General features: G+C 45.0%; 1 protein-coding gene across 3 annotated transcripts in view; it reads right to left on the bottom strand.

Annotated features, from left to right (window-relative positions):
- APPL2 (adaptor protein, phosphotyrosine interacting with PH domain and leucine zipper 2) overlaps positions 1-18,772 on the bottom strand; it is a 54,094-nt gene extending 35,322 nt beyond the window's left edge. For 2 of the 3 annotated variants that reach the window (XM_043882578.1, XM_043882580.1), the window contains exons 1-2: positions 18,503-18,772; positions 10,364-10,462 (exon numbers count right to left, since the gene is read on the bottom strand). In XM_043882578.1, the coding sequence (XP_043738513.1) occupies positions 10,364-10,462; positions 18,503-18,556 (153 nt within the window). In that variant the 5' untranslated portion in view covers positions 18,557-18,772. Of the gene's footprint in view, positions 1-9,112; positions 9,260-10,363; positions 10,463-18,502 lie in introns of those variants that run through there. The other variant, XM_043882581.1, reaches the window with a different exon arrangement.
- Between the last annotated feature and the right edge of the window lie 534 nt (positions 18,773-19,306).

The following is a 19,306-nucleotide window of genomic DNA, read 5'->3' as shown; positions in this document are numbered from 1 at the left end:
GTTTGAAAAGCTATAAAGCGGGGTGTAGCTGGAGCTTCAGAGAAGGCAATGGCACCCCACTCCAGTACTCTTGCCTGGAAAATCCCATGGATGGAGGAGCCTGGTAGGCTGCAGTCCATGGGGTCGTGAAGAGTCAGACACGACTGAGTGGCTTCACTTTCACTTTTCCCTTTCACACATTGGAGAAGGAAATGGCAACTCACTCCAGTGTTCTTGCCTGGAGAATCCCAGGGACGGGGGAGCCTGGTGGGCTGCCGTCTGTGGGGTCGCACAGAGTCGGACACGACTGAAGCGACTTAGCAGCAGCAGCAGCTGGAGCTTGGGGTACAGGGTGTGGAAGTGAGACAAGCCTGGCAAGGCAGGCAGAGGGAGGGCATGCGGGACTCTGCGGCCCAGTTGTAAGCAGCATCACGACAGGACACATAGTCGGATTCTACCAAAACCACGGCACTAGGTCAGTGTTATCCACGGGTTATCACTGTGTTACCAATGATGGATGGTAACTCAGAAGCACAGCTACAACGCCTGGGAAGGGCCCTTTGGTACTGTTTTTCACTGGCAGACATGGTCCACTTTCATCTTGTTGTATTTCTCCCTCTCATCTCTGGCTACACAGCAGCTGTCTACCACTATCCTCCCACAATCAACACATCTGGCCTAGAAAATGTGTCTTACATTTCTATAGCTCAGTCAAGGCTTCTCTCTAGGTTTGGGGTATACTCCTAAGAGAGGACCAGTGCCAGATGAGGGGAGGGTACTGGCCAGCCTTGACCTCCACTGCTGTTCTAATTCTCCTGGGTTTCTGTGCCTTAGGGGTGAAGGCCTGAGTTCTGCCGGGGCTTGTTTTATTTTTCATGGGCCTCCTTTGCAAGATCCATCAGAACCCAATCCTGTGGGTTTTTTTGGCCTTCTTTGCAGATAACTGGTCAACCTGTTCCCCAATTTCCTTCATCTGTCCCAAGAAACAGACATCAGTAGACCCTGAAACATGGTATGCTCTCTTCTCCCCCATAACAGAGTCAGGCAAACATAATGAAAATTCCTAGCTTTGGCATCCTACCAGGGTGCCACCACTTTGAAAACAAACTAGAGCTGGCAGTCAGGTAGCCAAGAAGGAGGCAAGGAACAAATCCAGAAGCACCGTGTCCTGGATCTAGACAGGAGTGTGCAACTGTTCTTGGCACAGAGAAGCGCTCCCCAAGTGCGTGATGAATGGAGGGACAGAGAGGGTTAGAAGATTCACCTAAATTTCAAGTTTTTAAACAATACCTGGGATCACAGTGTAAGGGCAAAAATACTTCCTCATCGTATAAGGCAGCATCACAAACAAGGGGGAACAGGGTACAGAGTGGACAGGGATGATGCAGTCAGCCAGGAGACGGTCTGCTGACCATCTTCAGCAGTGCTGTTCTGACGATCAGGGCGCAGGGGAACAAGGTCTGAGCCCACTCACTGAGCTGCTACTCTGCGGTATCAGAAAACCCCCGACTCCTCTTCTCTGAGTTCATGGCAGTGGGTCTGAGATGCATCTGTTCAAGTCACCCCAGACAGCACAATGGAGACTATGATTTGCAGACCCACAGAATCATCCTAACCATAGCAGTGAACATTTACAGAGCACTTAATTCAAGCCAGATGCCACACTAAGTGCATTCTTGGCACTGTGTCATTTCATTCTGACAACCCGGTAAGACAAGTTCTAACTATTAACTTGATTTTACAGAAGAAGAGACATTAGGACATCTGCCCAAGGTCACATAGCTAGTTAGTAGCAGGGCTGGGATGTGAGTTCAGGTCTGTCTGACTCTAAAACCCATGCTCTTAAACACTATTCTCTAAGATCCTAAGTCCTGCTAAGAGAAAAGATCTGAGAAGACCACTACTTTGGGCTAGAGATGACACACTTTTCCTATAAAAGGCCAGATAGCAATTATTTTTGACTTATTGGACAGATGGTCTTCGTCATGACACAAAAGCAGCCATAAATAATTCACGGGCAAATGAGTGTGGCTTTGTTTTCAATAAAACTTTATTTACAAAAATAAGAGGCCAGTCCAAGGGCCATCAAGTGCTGGTCCTGTTTAGACAGTAAACGTCTCACAAGACTGTCCTCTGCCTCACCTCCCTCAGGAGGCTCTCCATGAAGCTACAACCCTTCTAGAGTCAGGAACAGATTCTGCTCTTCTAGTCCATTCTTTTCTTTATTTTAGCTAAGTCTAAAATATTACTGCCCCATATCTGCCTCCTTAGAGACCAATCAACATGATAACCACACTCCTTGCTTTCATAACAAGCAAGGGCCACAGGCTGCTTGAATCCTTCTCTACCTCAGAGGTCCTGGCAAGCACCCTCACATGTGGTGGAGATACCTGCCAGGGAGCCGCCGGCCCCCGACTGTGCCCAGGCCTGGGGGGGAGAGGGGTTGTTCACGGGGAGGGGGTGGTGCAAAGCTCCAGAGGCTCGGGGAGACAGGCGGAGCCAGCAACGCACACAGCCGCTTCCAGAACTCCTGTGCACACTGGCCTCTGCCAGGTCTCTACTAGAAAGAATTTCTGAAAATGCTGTGCATCTCATGTGTGTGATTCCAGGCAGCAAGACTGTTCTACCAGCGTGACTCCACCAAGGACAAAAACAATATATGCTACAAAATGGCCTGTCACCTGCCCTGAAAGGAAATGAAACTCCCCTGTACAGAGCACACGACATGAAGTCTTTTTAAACTAGACCAACTTTAATCTTAACTCATACTTAATCTATTGTACTCAAAGGTTTCATAAACGCTTTACCAACATCAATTAATTAATCCACACCCTGTGAGGTAAGCCTGCTTAATTATCTCTGCAATAAGACCTGTAAAACTGGAACTTATGTGAAGAGTAAATATTAGCAGTAACAATAATAAAAGTAGCTGCTAATATTTACTGAGTCTTTTCTAGGTACCTGAACTGCTGTTACGCATTGTTTATATATCATCACATTTAATCCTTATACGGCACTTACAATGTAGAGAATATTCTTATTCTCATACAAATGAGGAGAAAGGTTCTTCTATAACTACACAATTAGTACCCGGAACGGCAACAACTCAACTCAGATCTGTCAGACTCAAAATTTAAAGTGCAAGTTCTTAACAATATATTGGGTTAGCCAAAAAGTTCATTTATAAAACCCAAATGAACTTTTTGGCCAACCCAATACTATTTCTATCCAAAGTCCAAAACTGCACTTAGTTGTACTCTGTGGACAGGCCTCATAGGGCCTATAAATATCAGCATAAATTCTCTATTTTTCTAGCTGTAGTTCAGCAAAAGCAGTGGTCTAAAATGTAGACTCTATGAATAATGGAGTTCTGGGAGTAGCGTCCTTCAGCACTCTGGAATAGCTCTCTGGTTACTATCTACTCTATCAGATGTGTCATAAGAATCCTTAAGAGAGAGAACCTGATGAAGGGCTTACTGACAAAATGTTCTATTTTAAACAGCGCTTCGCAAGGCTGGTGTGGAGCAGAAAGACCATTGGTAGACAAACTCAGAAGGAAAACTGAGATTTGGACAAAGGACAGTTCACCTCATGGTGGCAGGGAGCACTCCCCACGTGCAACTGTCACCTGAAGCCACCTGAAGGCCCCGGACAGGGGAGGAGAGGCCGGGGCGGGGCAGAGGAAGTCCACTGGTCACTGTCACAGCGAGGCTCTGCTTGCATCTCCACCACACATTTGGCCAGAAGCGTTGCCTAAAGTCAAGTGGTTGAGAGCCTCATTCATCACAGCATTACACCCAGGCTGACGGGATCGGGAGCCCTGGCTGGAGCGCGGCAAGGAGAAAGGTTAGAGCGCCCTGACGGGGCAGACCCTGAGGGGTACCCACCGAGGACTCTGACAGTACTCTGCAGGCACCGGGGAAGCCCTGAGGAGGACAGAGGTTAGAGAGCCCTGACGGGGCAGGCCCTGAGGGGTACCCACCGAGGACTCTGACAGTACTCTGCAGGTACCAGGGAAGCCCTGAGGAACCTGGGCAAGAGAATACAAGGTCAGATGTGAGCAGAATTTCGTAAGTGGCTGTGTTGCAAAAGAAACCTTGAAGGGAGAAAGAGGATGACATGAGGGTCAGGAGACCATTTGAAGTTGAGTGAGACAGAGAAAAGGCTGAAGCCAAGCCAGAAAGTAGAGAAGGTGGCAGAGATCTGCCTGGTATCGCCCAGGCAAAAACATCAGGCTTGAGTGAATGGGGGAGGAGGAGGAGTCCAAGACGGCTGGACCCTAGACCGGATGACCCACGATGGCAGTGTCCCAAGCTCCGGTGCTGATGGCGGGGCACAGATCTAGGAGGGACAATCAAGTACACAGTGGGGGTACGCGACATTCCAGTCGGTCCTTCACTTAACACCTAGTTATCAAATGGTGAATGAGGCCAGGCAAGATGCTGGGCACTGGAGACAAAGAAAATCTGCTCTCGGAGCTCACAGTGCACAGAGAGGCAAAAAAAAAAAACCCCACACACTGTCCCTCAGAGCTCTGACCAACAAGAGTGCAGGGTATCCGGGTGCTTCGGTCAGAAGGGAGAAAAAGAACAAAGGAAAGGCGTCAGACACCTCAGATCTGAAGTCAGTCTCAAAAGTCATCTGCTGGGAAGGTCATTTGCCAGGACAAGGAGCCCATGGGGGTTCCTGGCTGCAGGAATGGCACAGCAAAGTCTCAAGATGTGTGGAGGGCCTGGCACACTGGCCCAGCTGAAGACCAAACTAGAGGAGTAGGCTGAGACTCAGCTCACAAAGGGCTTTGCGTGCCTTACTGAGGGGTTTCATCTCTGCTGTGTGGTTACAGGGAGCCACAGTAGCATCTGAAGACAGGGAGGGAGGGAGGGAAGGTTTGGATGTGGTAGCTTGAGGGTAAAGAAAGGACCGAAAAGCAAAAGACAATCCTCTGACTAAAGGGAAACTGCTTAGGACGGTGCTGCAGTAGCCCAGGTAAGAGCGGAAAACTCACTCTCCACAGTGACAAGGGGCAAAAGTCATTTGTAATAAGAACCTAAAGATGAGGGCTAGAAATAGATTCTGAAATGGCCAGGCTGTGCTGCAGTGACCTTGCCCAGGAAGCTATAGAGACTAACCAGAGAAGGGTTCCTGTGGAATTAGACTTAAGCGGTAGACAGCAAAGGGTGCCAGCACAAGAAAGCAATCAAGAATGGTGGGCAGAGACTCGGGAGAGACACTGTCACGGGGACCAATGATAGTTGTGCAGGGGCCGCTGGTACCAGCGTCAGGGGCTGCCCCGGAGGGACGGTGGACCGGGGCTGGGAACCAGGCACCAAGCGGCCTGTGCAGCCAGCGGGGGACGGAATCTAGAATGAGGAGCAAACATCAACGATGCAGTGAGGAGTTAGAACGCAGGTACACTGCTCCTTCAGGAAAGTCAAGATCAGAGGACCAAGTTCTATTTAACCCAACCAGTGGACCCAGGGTACAGTGCTATCGTAACTATGATTATTCTAATGCTTAGAAGGTGGTTATGTTAACGGTGAGCACTTCCTGCCAAGAACTGATCTTATACTTTACAGGTATTAGCTCCATTAACCCTCACAACAACTTATGAGGTGGTTATTAATATTAATATGACCTCTGTTTAACTGATAAGGAAACTCAGGCAATCAAGTGACCTGCTCAAGGTCACCCAGCAAGTGGCCAAGACTGGAACTCAGAGCTGATACAGCTAAGGTCACACACTTAACCTTGTACCTAAGGAATGAGCCTGGCCCAGAATAATCTTCTCTACCCATCTGAAAGCCTTCAATGCTGGCATGAGGGAAGGCTGTAGATTCCATATGCAAACCCAGGTCTTTGAGGTTGCTTCCAGGAACCATTCAGGGGCTCTCTGCTCCTGTACCTCACCTCGTACCTGTACCTGTTCCTTGAGCTACACATACTCCTCTGTCCGGGTCACACGAACCTCAGTGTGACTGTTTTTGAGAGCTGTTAAAATGCACTGATTGAAACCATTACGAATAAATCCAATTAAACAAGGGGAGTTTCCCCGGGACACAAAAAGGAGCTGGCTCCCACCTTTAACACTACAAAGCTGCTAGGCTGCTAAGCAGGGTTGTTCCGTGATGACAAGAACAACTGTGGAAGACTCCCACTTCCTTAGCCTCGGCTGCCACGTCCAGAGACCAGCATGTCAAGAGGGGTGGTGCAGAGTGAGAGTGCAGTAAAGTTTCACAGCCAAAGACTGAGTTCAAATTCTGATCCTGCCTCTCATCGGCTGTGTGATCACAGGCAAGCTGCATAACCTCTCTTCGTTTCCCTGCCTGTAAACACCTACTATGATAACACCTCTCTATTGTGAAAGCTAAATGAGATTACACACAAGAGGTGTCTCACCAAGTGTGTGGTACATTTATGTGTCTCATACTATTTTTATTATTAAAATACACAGTTCTAATCCTCTTTGACTCCCAAATCCTTCTCTCTCCCCCATTAAGGCTCACACTCCTGGATGCCCACCACTCTGTTTCCCAAGAGGAACACTGACTTATTTAGCTTGATATCTATCTATCTATCTATCTATCATCATTTATAAAGAAAAGTATTTTCCTTTTTATAATAACAAATGTACGCACATCTTGCAAAGTATTTTACTCCTATCCCCTCCTGCTGTCTAAACCCAATTTGAAAAGATATGATTCCCAACTCCAGTGTAGACTTTTACATTTTAGAATCAGGAGTTCTGCACTCCAAAAGGTCTGTTTAAGAACAGCTGCAAAGGGACCTTCCTGGTGGTCCAGTGGTTAAGACTCTACCTTCCAATCCAAGGGGTATGGGTTCGATCCCTGTTCGGGGAATTACGATCCCATATGCTGCAGGGAGTGTTTTAAACTTGTAAAAAAAATTTTAAAGAAAAAAGTTAAATAAAAAAGGAACAGCTGCAAAGATAAGACCATGTTTAAGCAACCCAGTTTTGCTGAAGGAAAGGCAAAGAGCCTGAACCATGGTTCTCACATCAAAAAATTCCATCCAAAATGTAATTAAAAAAAAACCAAACAGAACAAACGAAAAAATCCATCCAGACTGAAGGCATCAATTACAGAGACTTGTCATCTGTTGGAGGAGAAAGACAGGTTCTAGGAGACGCCAGGTTTCACTAACACTGCTGGGAACATCATTTGACCTCCCCCTGTTTCCTCAGTACAGTGTCTGAGAGGGGAAGGTATCTTACCAAAGTAAACTTGCCAGATCCCTAACAAATCCATTAATCCTAACCTTTCTAAGAAAGAAACAAAAGTAAGGCAGATATACAAAATCAAAACAAATATATGAAATATATCAAATGCAAAACTTGGGCAGATTTTTACTGAATATGTATACACGTGCATATATTTAAACACTATGTAAGTTTTAAACTTACTTAGTCAATAGTTTCAAAGACAGAAGAGATTTCTAAGTATGTAAACCACTTCTGCTGCAGGAGACGAGTTCTTTCATTCAGATGACCCACAATAGAGTACTCAGTTCCTGCGTGTGCAAAGGCATGTCTAACACTTAGGAAACCACATGTGATCCAGGGACTGCTGCAAAACGCTGAAAACAGCTTAGAGCCCACAGCTTCATTCTACTGCTTAAGACAAATAAAATTACAGATTTTCCCCAAACCAGCCAATATCAGCAAAACTGCCCACAGAACTTTCCTCTAGTTTTTTTTCACTCTTCCTCTTTCTAAAACTAAGGCCCAAATGGTCAAGTTCACTGTATCAGAATCTAGTAAATTACCATGTGGCTTGACTTAAAATATCATTTATGAACATTTATCATTTATTAACAGCATTAACCTGGTTTAAAAAATGTAATAATGAAAAACATCTTGCTAAGCACCTGTATTTTAAAACGAAATTACAAAACTCTATTAATATAATTAACAGGTCTAGGTGTAAAATATTTAAGGAAGAATGTTAAATAAAACCAAGAAAACATAACCTAAGGGGGAAACGCTGAATGAAAATATTAGCAGCACTTTCTCTTTCTTCCTCCCTCTCTTTCTTTCTCTGTTTCTTCCCAACCACATACAGAGACATAAACAAATGGATCAAAGAGGAGTTAGAAAAGTTTTCTTTTTAATTTAATTAAAAAGAAACAAAACGTGTTCAAACAAACCTGAAAAACAAGTAGCCCTGACCCAACTAGCCCTGACCTCAGCCAATCTGAGCGCCTCTGGACACTGCCAGCATCCGTCACTGAGCTGGCAGCATCAGCCAGACGTTCCTGCTAAGCTTCTGCCACAGGAAACGCCGAGGCAGAAGGAAGGGTTTCTGCCAGCACAAGAGCCCATGTGACGATCATGTGGTGTGAGCTGAAAACTGGTTACAGTCTCTTGGAATGCAAGACCCACTTAATTTTGGAAAAATGCAGTTTTCTGGGCTCAGAAGAAAAAAAACACATAAGAGAGTGTCTGGACATCTCCAAGTAAATGATTCTGACAGACATGGAGAAGCAGAGCAGAGACTCCTGGGAGTGGCGGAGTCGTAGTCCCTTAAGTCTTGGGACTCTTAAACCTTAAACAGGAGACCAATCATTTGACAGCAATATTCAAATTCCTGAAGAGCAAGCAAATTTCAGTACAAGCTCAGTAAAAAAAAATTTTCTATTCTCTTAAATTTTGAATATTCAGGGAAAAAAATACAAAAAATGTAATTGAAATAAAGAGGGTTTTTAAAAAACTGACAAAGTGGGTCTCCCAGTTACTGAGTGCTTTACCTGAACAGACAAGCAAAACCACAGATAAGTGTGTGATTCTTTTGGTCATTAAAATTAGTTCCAATTAATAAGTAACACTTTTATAACACAGTAGTTTGCAAATCTCTTATCTCCAGCCTGAACTCTGGATCTCAGCTTTCAGCATGATCTCTTTCCCCCCTTTGATGTCTCATGGACATCTCAGCCTTTCAAGAACTAAGACCGGCATCTCTGCCATCCCCGTCACGGCCACCCCCCCCACAGCCCGCTCCTCCTCCTGTGTTCTCCGAGCTGTGCACCCTGCCGTCCAGGTCAGAGACCTGGGCGCCACTCCCCATTCCCTCTTCACTGACCTGACCCTTCACATTCGGTCAAGCACCAATCTACTCACCTACTGCCACCGCCCTAGCTCAGGCTACCACCCGTATGTTTAGTAGGTAAGAGTCTGGGCTTTGGCTTCAGGCTGACTTGCTATACCACGTATTAATAGGGTGGACTTGTGAAGCCATTCATCACCAGAATCCTTACATCTCCTGACCTAGAAAATGAAGAAAATAGTAACAACACTCACCTCACAGAGTTGTGAGTGAATTTAAATGAAATGGTTACAGGTAAAAGCCTCTGAAACTGCGCCTGGAACTTAAGAAGCAGTCAATAAATCTCAACTGTCACAATCCTCCTCCTTTTGGGTGTCCCAGCACAATTCCTCCGGGTTAGATGCCCTTTCTGGCCCAGCACCTCTACACTCTTTGGTAACTGTTTTGTCTCCCAACCCGGCTGTAAGCTCCCTAATGGCAAGGACTGAGTCTTTTTCCCATTTATGATATGGACGAATGATTAATAAAACAATGATAATAAGTGATTATACATGAAGAGTAAGTATGTAATAATAAATGACTACACACGATTACTAACATATACTATTATACACTGAATGTGGTCTTTATTTAGAGATCATAAGTGAGAAAAAGACAGATTTAAGTCAACAAGGAATTAATAACGAAATTAGTTGCCATATTTTGATGTGTAACGTAACAAATTTTATTTTTAAGTTAACTCTCAAGTTTTATCCTAGAAAGTAACATACATAGGCAATTCTTAATCCTAAAAAGATTCACTTTTGCTACTCAGCAGTTTATTTTCCAAGGTTTTGCAAGACAAAGATACTTGTTCCTCAAAACAAAGAACCACCCAACTGTTCTAGAACTGTGACTCAAGTCTTTTCAGAGGAAGCACTTGAAAAAAACATCTCTACGCGCCTGCGCTGACATCTAAGACTGACCATTTATGAGAAAGAAAAGAGCCATGCCTCAGAATACTGAACCCACTCATTCACAAGTAGGAAGAGGAGACTCAAACGTTTCCCTTTGGGACTGCATTTTTTTTAAGTTAAATAAGCAGTGATGTGGTACCTTTCTACTGGTTCTACTAGTTACAGGAAAATCACCCTCTTTCTTAGGCTATGAAAACAAACTGTCTTAGTTTTTTGAGGTGAAGAGAAGAGAAAAACAATTGTGATTTCATTTCAAAAATTTAAAAGGGGATGTTCTGACTCAAATCTCTCAACCTCCTGAGAGAAGTTCAAGACGAGGGCAGCGGGCTCCTACTCTGTTCCCCTCCAGCCGAGTGGGCAGGAGCATACCTGGGCTCCATAGACGCGCTGCATCGCCTGGAGCAGCTGGTTGGTGTAATCTGTGAGAGTGCCGGCATCTTCCTCAAACACACTCAGCAAAGAGCGAGTCTGGAAGAAAAGAGGACAATGTTATTTCTAAGTGGGAAAGTTACACAGAAGTAAAACAAATACACAGACACACACAGAAATGGGGAGGGAAGATGCCTGTTCTCTGGCTTTCTTTTTTTATTCCTAATACTGATACAAGTCGATTCCTGGAGCTTTAATTTAGAATTCCTTTTCTAATCCTTTAGACTACAGTGCAAGGGCAAACTGAATACAGTTCGAGTATTGGGAACAGAGAAGGAAAGCCAGTTTCTAAAGGGTTAAGACTCAAGGGCTATTATCTGTCTTGACTTTAGCCTCTACCTAAGCACCAGTCAAGTTCACCCAATAAAGCAGTGTTAGAAAGGGCGGCCTCTCCCTTCAAGCCTGTAAACTGAGTTCACCGCCAGTCCTGTCTGTGTGCCTGGGGCGCGGTCACCCGGCACCGCATCATCACAGCAGTTAACCACCTGTCTGGTTTTCTGCAACCCTGAGTGTCTTGCGGGAGTGTGTCATTGCTTCCGCTTAAGACACTACAGTCAATCTCCATGTCTTTCATCACATTCTAGACAACCAAGTTTTTAAACTCATGGCCAGGAAACTTCGTGTACGGTGGGCATGCCAGCAGAAGTTCTGGGCACAAAACTCAAACAAAAACTTAGGAACGCTAGCTCCATTCCTTTGGGAAGACTACTCAGTGTTTCAAGAACAGCTGACCAATGTCTTAGATGAAAGGTATTTCCTATCATTTTCATGCAGAGTGCCTGATCTGCTGAGCACTAAGAAAATATTTATATATTGGAAGATGTCTAAAGAAGTATCACGGCATTACATAAGAGACCATGTCTGTTCAAGGGGCTACTGTTAATGTGTCCAGCACAATGGGAAACATTAGTGACAATGGGATCTCTATTTCAGAGAACAACCCAAGAGGCACAGAACAGAGAGAAACTATACAGAAATGTCTTTAATAAGGTGATACCCGGGCAGCTTACAAAGAACAATCCATTAAGGTGCACAGCTTCCCTGCAAATGAATTTCAATTCCTTCTTTCTTTTTCTAACTTATCTCAGGCAAGAGAACAATAACTGACCCAAAAGCATCCCCCAGTAAACTAGAAGAGAAATCCAGGCGTTTGAATCATCCGACCTTTGATTTTGTTGACAAACTCTGGGGCACTTCACAGCAGTACATATTATCCTGGTTTTGCCGGAGGTCTTTATGGCTAAAAATACCTTCTCTGAAACCAGTGAACTCTCTTCAGTACCAATTCCTATCAACAGAAGGATCCGAACAAATCAAACAAAAACCATGGCTGTGACCCACCGGATCTCTTAATCCATCACTGGGTGTCAATGAGTAGGTGAAAAGCACTGGCTTACAATTCTTCATTACATCTCTTTCAAATATACTATTTGAAGAAAAGAAGATTGCTAAAAGATGTTTTTAGAACCTACAGTGACTAGTCTATTACTCTGGAGTCATTCATTCATGTATATACTTATGCCTTCATCCAATATTGGATGAAACACTGTGATGGGAATTGAGATTCAGTGGTGATCAGAACCAACTCTGTTCTCCAGAAGCTTATAGTCTATTGGGGCCTCTCAAAGGCTCTGTGATCCCCTTGGGACCATGTCAGTCCTGGGTCCTAATTCAGGCCCTAACACTAATCTGCAGGTAGCCCTACAAGTAAAGAAAGCACTTAAGGTGCCTACCAGCGTCTAATACATAGTGGTATCGGAGGATAGTGATCATGAAGAAGAAAATGAATGTCGGCTGCTTATTACACATTGGCTTCACATGTATGATTTCATTTCAACACTATGGCAACAACATCATCTACACAGTTAACTACTGATATAAACATCAGCTAATAGGAGAGAACCATTCAGTATTCATGGTGTCAATGATGAAGGAGTCCTTCAATGTTTATGATGATTCGGGTTCCCTTCTTTGCTGTAACAGTATGTCTAAGAGAATGAAAAATAGTGATACAACCAGACTGAGGCTATTTAATTTTTTAAAACACTACTGACATCTATTTAGTTGACTTCTACTTACTGTTTTTAAAACTCTTAGGAACAAAACAGAATGGAAAACGAGCTGTAGGATGAAATGAGAGGGCTTGTATAAATATCCTCCACAAAGAGAGCAGAAAGAAAACTAAAAACTACCATTTACTCTGTACGTCCTAAGTGTCAGACACTGTGTCGAGCACTAAACACTACTTCATCTAATCCTTCCACCAACTTTACTAGATACCACAGTTAAACTAACTCCATTTTACAGATGACAAAACTGAGGCTCATCAAGGTTAAGAAACCTCCCCAAACTGGGAAGCAGCAGGGCTGCAATGTAAACCCAGGTCTGGCTGGCACCAACGGCCAACCTTTTTTCCACCATAGGAGTCTGCATCCATCACCCAGCAAAGATGGGTCTCATCAGTGGGCATGCTCCTTGGCCCACAGCCCACCATCCCGTCTGGAGACAGGATACAGCTGTCTGGAGCTGGCTTCTCTTCGGCCATCCTACTATCATGCTCTCACCTGTGATAACAGCCAAAACTACATCACAAATCTTTTTTTCTTTATATCCTGAACATGTTTACCATGATACTCATTAAAACTAACAAAAACGCTCCAATCTTCCCTTTCTAACTGAAGGAGGCCATGATCATCCTTGAAAAAAAAATACCCAGCTATCTCAGACACTGTTTTAACATCCACATCTATCAGCTCTATATCTGTTTAAACTTATACATGGAACAACAGGAATGTTCTGAGATATGAAGAAGGAACAGGACCAGTCAAAGGTACACTAGTTGCTGGAAAGTTCTACCAGAAAATCCAGAGGACACTGTTGCATATAATTATAAGGACAATAACAGCAATCCTTTATGGAGTTACTGTAATATGCAAGCATGAAGATACTGATACTTTACATATGTTACTTATTCTCCGTAAGAATTAAGCAAGTATTTTATTCTGATTTCACACATGCTGAAACACAAGCTCAGAGAGGTTGAGTCACCTGCTGGATCAAGATTTAAATTCCATCCTTTCTCTACTAGTCTGTACTCTCAAGAGTATGCCTGGATAGAAGAACAAAACCAAACACCTTAGCCTTAGCTCCACACTACCCTCTATCTCAGAATAAAGAAACCAAGCACCATCTAATAAAATAGTCCTAAACATTTTTCATGCCTAAAAACAGCATCTAATTATATAATGGCACATTTTAATAGCTGTGATTATAAAATATACACACACATAGGTGTATGTATACACACATATGTGTATATTTTATATATATTTAAAATGTTTCAATATTTATCACATATACTATATACAAGTATAAATATTACATATATATGTTTAAGGTAAAAACAAAACTCTTATTCCCATATTATGGGAGAGGGAGAGAAATGTCTTGGTAGCACCAAGTCTACTGAAATAAAAATGTATTATAAACAAAGAGTACAGCAGGACAAAAGTCTTCCACAATGAAGACAAAACCACTAGGTAATGTTCTGATGCATCTTGCCTGAGTTAAGAAAGGCCTGGTTTCCCAGCTGGACCTCTCACTGTGTGATCTCAGAACTCAATCTTTAAATTGTCTGTGCTTCAGTTGTGCCAACTGCAAAGGAAACAAACATCATAACAAAACAGCAAGCAACCGCGCTTCCCTTTATCTCAAAAGCACACCACGTACAGGCAAAAGACCAGCCCCTGGAGAGGGGCAAGCTGCAGCAGCTCACGGTTGCATCTGTGTTCCTATCACAGTGGTGCTCACTCAGTGCTGCAACTGCTGCGTCCTTATCTGTCTCCCAGAACAGACTGTGAGCCAGCAGAGGGCAGGCACTCTCGTCTTATTTGTCACTACATTCCAGCATTTACCGGCACTCAGCCAGGAGCAGGGGGCTTCCCAGGTGGCTCTAGTGGTAAAGAACCCGCCTGCCGATGCAGGAGACAAAGGAGACGCAAGTTCAATCCCTGCGTCAGGAAGAACCCCTGCAGAATGTAATGGCAACCCACTCCAGTATTCTTGCCCGGAGAATTCCATGGACAGAGGAGCCTGGCGGGCTACAGTCCATAGGGTTGCAAAGAGTCAGACACGACTGAAGTGATTTAGCACAGCCAGGATCAGAGGCTCCCAAACAGCAACAGAGACAAGTATCTTAATCCCTAAAATATTCTGTCTCTCATATAGCAGAGATCAAATTGTGAACATCCGTTGGATCACTGAGAAAGCAAGAGAGTTCCAGAAAAACATCTACTTCTGCTTTATTGAATAGGCCAAAGCCTTTGACTGTGTGGATCACAACAAACCGTGGAAAACTCTTGAAGAGATGGGAATACCAGACCACCTTACCTGCCTCCTGAGAAATCTGTATGCAGGTCAAGAAGCAACAGTTACAACTGGACATGGAACAACAGACTGGTTCCAAATCGGGAAAGGAGGACGTCAAGGCTGTATATTTGTCACCCAGCTTATTTAACTTATATGCAAAGTACACCAATCAAAATGTTGGACTGGATGAAGCACAAGTTGGAATCAAGATTGCCAAGAGAAATATCAATAAACTCAGATATGCAGATGACACCAACCTTATAGCAGAAAGCAAAGAACTAAAGAGCCTCTTGATGAAAGTGAAAGAGGAGAGTGAAAAAGTTGGCTTCAAACTCAACATTCAGAAAATGAAGATAATGGTATCTGGTCCTATCACTTCATGGCAAATAGACGGGGAAACAATGGAAACAGAGAGATACTTTATTTTTGGGGGCTCCAAAACCATTGCAGATGGTGACTGCAGCCGTAAAAATAAGACACTTACTCCTTGGAAGGAAAGTTATGACCAACCTAGACAGCATATTGAAAAGCAGAGACATTACTTTGCCGACAAAGGTCCATCTAGTCAAAGCTATGGTTTTTCCGGTAGTCATGTACGGATGTGAGGGCTGGACTTTAAAGAAAGCTGAGTGCCAAAGAATTGATGCTTTTGAACTGTGGTATTGGAGAAGACTCTTGAGAGTCCCTTGGACTGCAAGGAGATCCAACCAGTCCATCCTAAAGGAAATCAGTCCTGAATATTCACTGAAGGACTGATGCTGAAGCTTCAATACTTTGGCCACCTGATGGGAAGAACTGACTCCTTAGAAAAGACCCTGATGCTGGGAAAGATTGAAGGCAGGAGGAGAACAGAATGACAGAGGATGAGATGGTTGGATGGCATCACTGACTCGACGGACATGAGTTTGAATAAACTCTGGGAGTTGGTGATGGACAGGGAAGCCTGGCATGCTGCAGTCCAAGGGGTCGCAAAGAGTTGGGCACGACTGAGCGACTGAACTGAACCAGAAATAATACATGTACACCCATCAACTAGTCCTATAATACGTTGTGCAGCACTGTGAACTATAAAGAAAAAAGGATGTGAATAGATGTATCTAAGGTCAGTGAACTGTTATTCAGCTCCTCTTGGGTCACTGAGTTTAAACATAAAAGCTTCTGTGTTCATTAATGAATCCTGTGCAACCAGGTTACTAGAGTAACCCTCATAAATACTCCATTTAAAACAAGAGGAAACAAACAATAGACGGTTTCTTAAGAACACTTCCTTTTAGTGAAATATTCTAAGTCACCAATAACAGAAAAGCCAGGTGCTAGGTAGCTGGGCCAACTTGAACAACACAGGCAGACTGCCTGGGTTCCAATCCCAGCTCTTCCAGTCTATAATGTATAATCTTGGGGGCAAATTATTTAACTTCTCTGCTCCTTGGTAATTTTAATAGAGGACCTACTTCAAAGATTGTTGAATTAGATGAGTTAATATACGTAAAGTATTGAGAAGAGTGCCTGGCACATAAAATGCATGTATGATACAGGTGTTTGCTATGGTTTTTATTCTTTATAGATAAAATGAAGGAGTTGGATTAGATTCCTTCCAATTATAAGTCTATGAATCTCTTGGGAGGAAAGCTGCATTAGGCACAGGCCCCACACAAGAACACTATGCTTTGATGTGTCCTAGAAGTTAGCTTCCTTTCAAACCTCACCAAGAACCCTTATAAGTAACACTCATGTCTCAAAAGCAATGACAAATTCATCACATAAAGAGGAACATTAAAGACGAAGGACAAGGCCTCCATACCTCTTCTTCCTCGCGCATGATAAAACTTTAAGCCCCTTAAAGATCATCTGCTTCTCATTCTGCAGATGAGAAAAACCAAGCCAGTCACACGCTTGGGCTCCTGCTGTCGCTCGGTCATGCCCAACTCTTTGCAACTCCATGGAGTGCAGCCCACTAGGCTCCTCTCTCCATCCATGGGATTTCCCAGCATGAATACTGGAGTGGGTTGCCATTTCCTCCTTCAGAGGATCTTCCTGATTCAGGGGTTGAACCAGGTCTCTTGTGTCTCCTGCATTGGCACGTGTGTTTTTATCACTGTGCCACCTGGGAAGCCCCAGTCACAGGACAGAAATGAGGAATTCACCCAAATCAAACGGTGAATTAATGTTAGAGCCACAATTAGGACCCAGGTGTCCCGACTTGCTTGCCAGTCCTCTTTAGCCTGCCTCACAGCTGAGTACATCCCGAAAACCACTCAGAACTAGTGCAAATTCATTGATGTGAAAGCCAAAAATTCTGAATGTTAACTCATCGGTGAGGGCAACACTGAGATTCAGTTAGTGCAGCCTCTCTAACCTGGCTCGGCCATCACCATGCTCCATTAGGAAAGCAAAGTATCTTTGCATCTCAGTTTCTCCAACTACAAAGCAAGGGGAAATCCTTGTTCAAAATGATAGAAATCCCACTTTATTATCTTCAGATCCCATACAATAGGTGTGAGGATGGACAAAATGACTTCTACCAAGGGCTTTTGTCCCATCAAAATGCCAGAAGTACAGAAACTTCAAAGCAGACTGAAAAAGGTCAATCAGACCAGAGGATGCCAATTAAAACACAAACAGACAAAAAAAATCACAGCTTCCTTACAATTTCTTGACGATGTAAGGAAGATCACAAAGAAATGGGCACAAGTTTCCAAGCAGAGTCCTTTGACTACTAAGTCTGAAGTGGAGAGATGTAGAGTGGGTAAGTTCATCAAAGGATCATCTCCAGGAGGCCCAATTCATTAAGAAGGAAATCGAAAGGAAGCAAAAAGGGAAGAGAAGTTGTGAGAGAAAAACAGTTTTACTCTTAAAATCTCATTCTCATTTTTCAAGAGTTGAGACAGTAGGGAATAAAGAGACCTACTTAAATAACCCAGGGATGCAGAGCCACTAGGGTAAAGAAGCAGCTGGGGAAACGTTAATGAAGGTGAACAAAGGTTCCCTGGGGAAAGGTGCACTGATTTAGGAACTAAAGTCATTCTGCACTCACTATATTTACACACCAGCTTTCTGCAGAGCTCAAAGGACTTGAATCTCATCTCGGGAGTGCTAATGAAGTTTCCCCCGTGCGACAAATGAGAGAGGTATTGTATTGTTACAATTTCCTCTTCACAAATAGGAAAACAGGGCCAAGGGGAGGTCTGGCACCGCTGGGAAAGAGGTCGAGGCTCTCTGTCTCTCACTCTGGCCCTAAATCCACCAGGTCTCAGCATATCAGCAGCAGTAATAAGACTGCCTTCTTATTCTGTGTCAGACATTACTCGCTAACAACTTTACAGGCATTTCTTTAATTCTTACAACTCTAGGAGGCAGGTACAATCATTATCCCTATCTTACAGATGACGAAACTGAGGCAGAAAAAGATTATCTGCCCGGGGCACTCGGCTAGTAAGCGGTGAGCCCAGGTGTAGGCCAAGCAGCCCCGGTTTCAGCTGAGTTTGGAAAGGGGTCGGGACACAAAGACAGAGGGTTGCTTTCCCGGTGTCTCCAGCTCTGCCTGAGGGATGCCATGTCCCGGAGCATCCCGGGTTCAGGACGCTGGGCCGGGACCCGCCCCCTCCTTGCCCCCAAGGTGGCCCGGCGTACTCCCCGCCTCCACCCCGGGGCTGGAAGGGCCTCCTCGGCCTCAAGACCTCGGGCGAGGGGGACCCGGGCGGCGGGAGGTACCTGGGGGCTGTCCTGCAACGCCTCCTCTAGCAAGAGCTTGTCCACGGCGGGCATGGTGCCGCGCGGAGAGCCGGGGGCCGGATGGAAGCACGGAGGGCGGATGGCGCGGCAGTCGAGGGTGCTCCAGGCTCAGGCGACGAGCGTATGCTCTGTGCCCTGGGTGGCCCCGCGCGCGCCCACGCCTGGCCAGTGGCCGTCGCCGTCCGCCCGCCGGCCCTCCTCTCAGCCCAGCCCTCAGCTGAGCAGGATCAACAGGAAGTGTGGCGAGCGGCCGACGCGGCCACCGGAAGTGTGGCGGCCCCGCTTCCGCCAGCGCCCTTCTCTCGCGGGAAACCGCATACCCCGCCGGGCCGCAGAGAGCCAGTAGAGTGTGAGGGTCGGTGGGAAGGGGCCGGTGCTTAAGCTCCTCAGTGCGTCTAAAGCCCAGGAGGGGGAACTCAAGAGCGGAAGCGAGTGAAAGTCGCTCAGTCGTGTCCGAGTCTTTGCGACCCCTTGGACTATTCAGTCCATGGAATTCTCCAGGCCAGAACACTGGAGTGGTAGCCTTTGCCTTCTCCAGGGGATCTTCCCAACCCAGGGATCAAACCCAGGTCTCTCGCGTTGCAGGCAGATTCTTTACCAGCTGAGCCACAAGAGCGGAAAGATAAGGTTTTATCTGCTTGTGGTACCCAGACTTTTTGAGTAAACGAGATTAAGAGTCGATAGGTTTTGAAAATCTGTGAAATGCTCTGTGACAATCTTAAGCTCCCCGCACCACTTTTTCTAGAAAAATCCCCGTGCCCTCGGGACAGCTCTGAGAGCAGA

The sequence above is a fragment of the Cervus elaphus genome, chromosome 22 (genome assembly GCF_910594005.1).
Source record: "Cervus elaphus chromosome 22, mCerEla1.1, whole genome shotgun sequence".
Classification (NCBI taxonomy): domain Eukaryota; kingdom Metazoa; phylum Chordata; class Mammalia; order Artiodactyla; family Cervidae; genus Cervus; species Cervus elaphus.
This window is presented reverse-complemented; position numbering and strand designations above follow the sequence as displayed.